This window comes from Triticum aestivum, chromosome 6D (assembly GCF_018294505.1).
Source record: "Triticum aestivum cultivar Chinese Spring chromosome 6D, IWGSC CS RefSeq v2.1, whole genome shotgun sequence".
Taxonomy (NCBI): Eukaryota; Viridiplantae; Streptophyta; class Magnoliopsida; order Poales; family Poaceae; genus Triticum; species Triticum aestivum.
In genome coordinates, this window is record NC_057811.1 from 430,639,063 (window position 1) to 430,647,712 (window position 8,650).

The 8,650-nt window shown below is 48.1% G+C and overlaps 2 protein-coding genes across 2 annotated transcripts in view; both read left to right on the forward strand.

Annotated features, from left to right (window-relative positions):
- The window catches only part of LOC123145596 (DIS3-like exonuclease 2), a gene marked incomplete in the record, with an annotated part of 5,649 nt that extends 432 nt beyond the window's left edge, over window positions 1–5,217 (forward strand). The window contains 6 exon segments of the mRNA XM_044565061.1: window positions 125–451; window positions 560–613; window positions 701–766; window positions 1,890–4,106; window positions 4,197–4,268; window positions 4,354–5,217. Of these exon segments, the coding sequence (XP_044420996.1) occupies window positions 125–451; window positions 560–613; window positions 701–766; window positions 1,890–4,106; window positions 4,197–4,268; window positions 4,354–4,743 (3,126 nt within the window).
- A 1,111-nt stretch (window positions 5,218–6,328) lies between these two features.
- LOC123145597 (alpha-amylase type B isozyme) lies at window positions 6,329–8,298 on the forward strand. The gene is made up of 3 exons (XM_044565062.1): window positions 6,329–6,457; window positions 6,828–7,772; window positions 7,876–8,298. The coding sequence occupies exons 1-3, from the start codon at window positions 6,371–6,373 to the stop codon at window positions 8,125–8,127; spliced, it is 1,284 nt and encodes a 427-aa protein (XP_044420997.1). The 5' UTR covers window positions 6,329–6,370; the 3' UTR covers window positions 8,128–8,298.
- Window positions 8,299–8,650: the final 352 nt, after the last annotated feature.

Here is an 8,650-nt window from a genome sequence, read left to right on the forward strand (position 1 = left end):
CCCATCCCCTCTCTATCTCTCTCGCGCGCTGCGATTCTTCGAGGAACGCGACAGGCCGCTGCGCATGAGGGCCACCGGAGAGCACGCCGCCGCCGCCATCCCCGTCCGCGCCTCGCCGTCGCCGCCGCCCCACACGGAGGACGACGCCGAGCGGAGGCGCCGACGCCGGCCCGCGCGCCGCCCCAAGCAGGCCACGACGCCGCCGCCGCCGCCGCAGGTCGACGCGGCGGGGCCCAGCCCGTGCAGATCGATGCCGCCCATGCGCGCCGACTCCCGGCTCGACGCCGCGGCGCTGGCCGAGGCGGCCGGGACGAGCCGGTCCTGCCCCCTGCTGCCCACGCCGTCCCGCATGGAGGCGCGCGGTCCGGTCGTGGGCACGGGCGCGGGGGCTCCCAGGAGGCTCTTCTTCCCGCCCTACTGGCCCGAGCAGGTCGTGGAGGACGCCCTCAAGGTAGTGGATCGTGACGCTTGCAGCCTTGCCGTAGCTCTAACTTACTAATGTATTGATTTGTTTTCGAGAGAACTAATGTGTTGATTTGTTGCTGCCTCCTCTGTGCAGAGAGGGAATGTCTTCGCGGGGAAGTTCCGTGTGAATGCTCACAACCGAAACGAGGTAAGCATGGAGTCCTTCCTAATTTGCTTCTGACTGCACAGTCTCTGTGCTACTGGTGGGTAATGTCTGGAATCTGTGGTGTTGCAGGCGTACTGCACGATCGAGGGCATACCTGTGGATGTTCTCATTACCGGGCCGGCGCAAAACCGAGCGGTAAGTCCACGTCTGCTTGCACACACTGCAACATGAGTGTATCTATTAAGAAGTGAGGTGCTAACTGTGTACTGTAATTTATAGCAATCCCATACAGTGCTATTAGTGGATAGTGCAAAGGCTTAATGATGCTTCCAGCCTGTCGTTCTGCCTTGAATTGCATGCTAGCTGATTAGCCATTTTGGGAATTATAATGTGCTAGGAACTCAGGTAACACAATGCTCGTCATATATGGCATATGGCAGGAGGCGAGTCTAAGAACAAGAGTTATGTACCATGTTTGTCATTTTGCATCTTCTGCTGTTAAGTTGTTTTGTGATGCCACAGGATTGGACATTTCAATTTATGTTCAACTTTCGATTGCTTGTGACTTTGCAAATTATATACGTACGTAGAACCTATGTCTAGCTTTCTTTCCCACAAATTGGTCAAGCACATTGGGAGAATTACCTGCTCTTGGCGTGATTTTGAGTCGACTCTAAACACATGGCTGAAGTGGTATGCCCTTTGGCCAAATAGCATGCTTGAAGTGTGTAGTTTCAGTATGTGGCCGTGACTCACCTCATGAGCTCTTGCATTTGAAAATGATTTAAGCAAAGCTGCATGATACATTATGTTTATGCTGTGCTCATTTTTCTGAATATTCTGCTGAAGATGTTGTGCCCTTGTTCGTCTTCCCGTGGGCAATATTAACCTGCATTCTTTATGCAATCACCTTGTCTATAAACATTCTCTCAGGACCAGGGGCGGAGCTACGTGAGGGCCAACACGTGCTCCGGCCCGCCCAGCGCAGCAGGATTTTCCTCATTGTACACTTAGTTTTGGGCTGTCCAACGACCATCAAAGGGTAATCTCTATAGATTAGCCAGCTTGGCCCGCCCAACCTTTTGCCTCAAGCTCCGCCACTACTCAGGACGTCTTATTTAGTAGTACAAAACATTCATGCAGCAAATTAATTTAGCTGATATGTTTCTAAGAAAGCATTCTCTTTCCTTGAGGTGTTATATGACTAGATATGGAATTATGAATGTTCGGTTCTGATCTTGCATTTCTTACTATATATACCCAGAGTACATGGTTCTTTTACTTGCAATGACATGCTCTTTCTTGACCCACTTTGCAGATTGAAGGTGATGTTGTTGCCATCACATTGGATCCTGTTGTTTACTGGACTAGAATGAAAGGGCAGAACATTGCATGCAACCCTGCCACTGGAGGAGTTTCTGTTGCTCGTGAAGTTAGTGAAACAAATGGGAACCATAGTTTGAAGAAAGGACAGGCAGATGCCAGCTGTAGGTTTGAAAAGTGCAGTAATGGCCAACCTGTTCCGGACAGGATGCATAACCATCACAAGAACAGTGGTTTTAGTCAAGCTGTTATTTGTGAAAATGGGCATGCTACTGTCCCAGCGAATTATGAAGACCTGGATGAAGCTAAGACCGAGTTTGCAAGAGCAGTACAGAGGATCTGTTCTGTGATATACAATCACCCAAGCAGACGCCCTACCGGTAAAGTAGTATCTGTCATAAAGAAGTCTCCTCGCCGTAGTACTGTTGTAGGTTTCCTTGCTCCTTTCTCAGATTTCCCCGATGGAGAGCAGAGAAATCAGATGAATGTGCAGGGTTCCAAGAGGATGAACCATATATCATCCTCAATTTTCACAGGCTTGGTTCAAATCTTGCCTACTGATCCCAAGTTCCCGCAGATGATTGTTAGTATTAGCACTTTGTCAGATGGTATCAAACAGAGGCTGAAAGAAGGTGATACAACTATTTGGAAGGAATTAGTTGCTGCACAGATTGATGAATGGAATGAGGAAAGTCCCTATCCCTGGGCTTGTGTCGTACAGTTCTTGGGAAAGGGTGGACAGGTTGAAACACATATGGATGCTATACTGTTTGAGAATGCAATATCTGATGTTGAATTTTCCCCTGAGTCCATGGCATGTCTCCCTGACACTTGCTGGAAGATTTCACAAGAAGAACTTGGAGCAAGAAAGGATCTAAGAAATGTTTTGACCTTGACAATAGACCCTCCTACTGCTTCGGATCTTGATGATGCAATATCTATTGAGACACTTTCTGGAGGAATTGTCCGTATTGGGGTCCATATTGCGGATGTTTCTTACTTTGTTCATCCAGAGACTGCATTAGATGCTGAGGCTCAGATTCGGTCTACTAGTGTTTACACCTTGCGACGTAAAGTATCAATGTTGCCTTCAAGACTTTCAGAAGAACTAGTTTCGCTTAATCCTGGGGTAGACAGGCTTGCCTTTTCTGTTATTTGGGACATTGATCCTCATGGCAGCATAGTTAATCGCTGGATTGGTCGTACCATTATCTTTTCATGCTGCAAGCTGTCATATGATCTCGTGCAAGATCTGATTTCTAGTGATTCAAGCCAGTTTAGATCTGCAGCTGCATCTCTTCAAGTGCATGGCATGTTTAAACATGAGGATGTTATAAAGTCTCTTCGATGCCTCTATGAGATCTCGAAAAATCTGAAGGATATTAGATTCAAGGGTGGAGCTCTTTCTCTTGACACTTCAAAGCCCACAATCCTATTTGATGAAGATGGGGCTCCATGCGATAGCTATCGCTATAAAAGGAATGATGCATGTTTCATTGTTGAGGAGTTAATGCTGTTGGCAAATATGTCAGCTGCAGAAGTTATATCCAATGCATTCCCTGATTGTGCTTTACTTCGTAGGCATCCTGAACCTAATCCACGGAAGCTGAAAGAATTTGAGGCATTTTGTGCTAAAAATGGGTTTGAATTGGATTCTTCATCATCCGGTCAACTTCATCTTTCAATTTGCAGATTGAAGGAAGAGTTGCAAGATGATCCTGTTATGTTTGATATTCTCATGTTTTATGCTTCAAAGCAAATGCAGTCTGCGGAATACTTCTGCACAGGGGACCTGATAAGCAAGAAGGATGATTGGGCTCATTATGCGCTATCTATCCCTTTGTACACACACTTCACTTCACCACTTCGAAGGTATCCTGATATAATCGTTCACAGGACACTGAATGCAGTAATTGAGGCTGAACAGATGTATCTGAAGCAAAGGAAAATATCCACTGGGCGGAATGGAGTCAAAGCCACATCTTGTGAAGTTGCGAGTAGATGCTTTACAGGCCTTCAATTTAGTAAGGATGCTGCTGAATCCAAAGAAGGGAGAGAGGCACTGTCTGCTGCAGCTAAGAAGTTTAAGGTCCCTAACTCTGAAGATCTTGGGGAGGCTGCTGAACATTGTAATGAAAGGAAGTGGGCCAGTCGCCGTGCAGAAGAAGCTGGACAGAAGCTCTACATGTGGGCTCTACTAAAGAGGAATGAGGTAATAATGGTGCATCATCATTTTTTACTTCCCACAACTAAGTTTGCTGGCAAGCTTTATTTTAACTGATTTGTGGTTTTACTTTTGCAGACCCATGTCTGTAATGCTAGAGTTCTGGGGCTTGGACCAAGGTTCATGTCAGTTTATGTGCCCAAACTCTCGGTATGACTTTGCCCCTAATTCTCATGTAATATAAGCTCTCCATTCTGTGTGTTTTGAGTCACCTGATCATGATTTTCTGATGTAGATGGAACGGAGGATATACTATGATGAAGTCGAGGGATTATCTACTGAATGGTTGGAAGCCACTGGAACCTTGGTGCTTGATGCATGCAGGAATAGGCCCCAAAAGAGGGGAGGCCAGTTCAGATGCAGTAGAGCAATTGAGGAAGTCGCGGTGGTGGTGAACCCATCCGAGCTAATGTTACCCGAAGACAGAGATGAATCAGGAGCAACTGAGACTGTGGAGTCAGTTTTGCTGAGTGATGAGGCAGTGAAAGTTGAAGTTGCCCCAGCCGTTCTGCCCATGGTGATAAGCTACCTGAGCGACATCCCCGTGGTTCTTCATGCAATCGGTGGCGAGGATTGTCCGGTGGACATCGGAGTAAGACTATACTTGTCGTCATACTTCAAGTGACCAGAAACAGCTCGTCATGACAGAGAACTATCAGTGAATTTAACTTCGTCCTAGTCGAACAAGACAATCGTAATAAAATGTGACAGAAAGGTAGCGCTAAAGAGTCGGTCAGGGTTCAGCAGGAAAACATGTCAAGTTAGTGTTGTAGATACTCCTATCGTTACTGTTCTCTGTTTCTTATTCACCTCCCTGTGGCATCCAAATGGTCGTGTGGTCAAGTGGCCTTCCTTTTTACTCCGAGGCCGCCTGACCAGGCGAGTCATATTGTGTATGTGCCAGTGATGTATTCACTAGTTCCTCCTTTAGTACTTTTTCTTTTAGTGTGAACCCACCTGCTATTTTTTTACTGGTGGGTTCATGCATGATGTTTTCTTACTTCTGAAAGAAAGGAATATCACTGCTGAGCTCTGTCCGAAGAATATGTCCAAGCTATTCTGGCCCCAAATAAAATGTATTGGCACCTCTTCTATTGTACCTTTTGTGTTCAGCTTATTCAAAGCAGACTTGTTTCTTTTTGTGCATGATTAGTTACTGATCTTGGACCTTGGTTATAGAATCCTACTCTTGTTGTGCGCCTCACCTGGTTGCCAGCAGTTGTGCTTACAGATAGCGTGCGCCTCACCTGGCGGCCGCGGCTCTGCGTAGAGTGCACACGCTTCCGTTTGTTCTGTTGAGTCGGTTGGATTTGCTTTGGCCTCGCGATAACGTCTCTGCCCAGCGTTTATCATGGCGCCTGCTTATCCCACCCAAAGTTGTTTGAGCAAAAGGTGCAGCTTCTTTCTGGTACGGAAATGACGTCGTGAGTTGCAACCCCCATTCGGAATTCCTTGGGATGAACAATCTATATTTTCTTGCCACATACTCCTACCCTCACGAAATGAATGCTCATCGAACGAATGAATACTTGAATATATGTTTTGATCTCTTCAGACAGAAAAAGGTTTGAAGCTCGCTAGAAAGTTTCTGAACCTGGAGTCCAGTTTTATCTGCATCGAGAGATGCACCACATCCGGGTTATTCAGGGTAATAATTTGCTGACTGGATTTCTGTTTGTTAACCAGGAATGCGCAAGTAACCTCGGAGCCATCCTGCCCACTTGCCACCAGTTGCCGCTGATCTTTTACGAAGGGTTACGGACAGCATGTCTGGACTGGACCTCATTTTAGTGCGCGAAAGCTGAAACCATCGGTTGATAAGCTGAAGAACTGTACTGGTTTCCATGTTCTTGCCAATTTTCTTGGCTTGGATGCTGTTGCTGTTGCAGTAGATGGTGATTTGTAACCACAGCACTGTTCCATGAAAAATGCTCAAATGTTCTTCATCAAAGTTCAGAGGTTCAGAATAACTGACAGTCGTTTTGTCCGGTGCCTTCTTACCGAAGGCGAAGACTGGCTCCATCACTTGGGCCATTGAATTGCCTTTTGAGCTCATCGCACCGGCCGATAACAAACTCCGGCCGACATATCCACTGGCCCAAAGGAGCATTCAAGCCGAGCACGCCGCAAAATGATTTGCAAGTTGCAATCCCGGCATGGTGCAGCACAGTATAAATACCTGGCCAGACACACCAGCTGAATGCATCAGTTCTCCATCGTCCTCTTCCAAAGCACAGGCAGAGCTGAAGAACATGGCGAACAAACACTTGTCCCTCTCGCTCTTCCTCGTCCTCCTTGGCCTGTCGGCCAACTTGGCCTCCGGGCAAGTTCTCTTTCAGGTAAGATCCTGTTCGTCGGCAAGAACTGTCTTCAGACTGCGATCATGTTTTCTTTTGGACTGGCCTCTTTTGGTTTGTAGGAATCTTATAGGAGGATTTTCAAGGAAAAATTCCTATAGAGCCCCTTTGGTTTGAAGGAATGAATTCCTATTGCTATGTAGGATAGGGTCCAATCCTTCACATTTGAAAGGAAAAAAAACATTAGCCTAGATTCAGTGAAAAAAATTCCTATCCTATGCATTAAATGGCATCTCTTTTTTTATAGGAATTCAGATGCATGTCATTTCACTTTTTATGAAGTTTCTATTCCTACAATATTCTTATCCTATGAACCAAAGAAGGCCGGAACTTTGAGTTGTGCGTGCGGCAGGGTTTCAACTGGGAGTCGTGGAAGCACAATGGCGGGTGGTACAACTTCCTGATGGGCAAGGTGGACGACATCGCCGCCGCCGGCGTCACGCACGTCTGGCTCCCTCCAGCGTCGCAGTCCGTCGCCGAGCAAGGCTACATGCCGGGCCGGCTGTACGACCTGGACGCCTCCAAGTACGGCAACAAGGCGCAGCTCAAGTCCCTCATCGGGGCGCTCCACGGCAAGGGTGTCAAGGCCATCGCCGACATCGTCATCAACCACCGCACCGCGGAGCACAAGGACGGCCGGGGCATCTACTGCATCTTCGAGGGCGGCACCCCCGACGCCCGCCTTGACTGGGGCCCCCACATGATCTGCCGCGACGACCGGCCCTACGCCGACGGCACCGGCAACCCGGACACTGGCGCCGACTTCGGGGCCGCCCCCGACATCGACCACCTTAACCCGCGCGTCCAGAAGGAGCTCGTCGAGTGGCTCAACTGGCTCAAGGCCGACATCGGCTTCGACGGCTGGCGCTTCGACTTCGCCAAGGGCTACTCCGCGGACGTCGCCAAGATTTACATCGACCGCTCGGCGCCCAGCTTCGCCGTGGCCGAGATATGGACGTCGCTCGCGTACGGCGTGGACGGCAAGCCCAACCTCAACCAGGACCAACACCGGCAGGAGCTGGTGAACTGGGTGGACAAGGTTGGCGGCAAAGGCCCCGCTACCACCTTTGACTTCACCACCAAGGGCATCCTGAACGTCGCCGTGGAGGGCGAGCTGTGGCGGCTGCGCGGCACCGACGGCAAGGCGCCAGGCATGATCGGGTGGTGGCCAGCCAAGGCGGTGACCTTCGTGGACAACCACGACACCGGCTCCACGCAGCACATGTGGCCCTTCCCGTCTGACAGGGTCATGCAGGGATATGCCTACATCCTGACGCACCCAGGGACCCCATGCATCGTGAGTCATCGTACCAATTCATCATATCTAAATTTTCTTCTCTTTTTTTCGTTCATAATAAAAAACCACGACCGAAATGATGAAAATAATCGTGATTCTCCAGTTCTACGATCATTTCTTCGACTGGGGCCTTAAGGAGGAGATCGATCGTCTGGTGTCAATCAGGACCCGACATGGGATACACAGTGAGAGCAAGCTGCAAATCATAGAGGCTGACTCTGACCTTTATCTCGCTGAGATCGACGGCAAGGTCATCGTCAAGCTCGGGCCAAGATACGATGTGGGACACCTCATTCCGGGAGGCTTCAAGGTGGCCGCGCATGGCAATGACTATGCGGTGTGGGAGAAAATATGAGCAAAATTACCAGAGCAGCTCTACGAGTTTTTTACAATATGAATGACATACATATTAGTCCGAGCTCATGTTGTCCACATAGTACGATTTAGTACTTCCTCCATGTAAAAGTGAGGATGAGGGACATCCATTGTATTTTTAATAAAATAATAATCAATAAGGATTTTTGCACTCTTGGCTTACTTTGTGTTGGTTGAATGAAAACCGAGCAGCCACGACCGGTAACTCGTACGGCTGCATACCGGAGTAGTGGTAGACTCATGAGCGTTTTGGTACGGAATTGTGTTACGGGGGCTGGGTTTAATGGAGACAAACTAATAGTCTAGTTACTGAAAATTTATTTTTGTTCAGTCACTTTTTCATCTGCCGTTAAATTAAGATTAAACGTATACAAAACAATCATATACAACAAAAAGTTGACTGGCCAAAATTTTGGTTCAGTCGAATTCCTCACACAACCTAACTCATGCATTTTTTTTATTTGCACACAAAAACGACGTGAGGCCCAAAAACACCAGTTGGG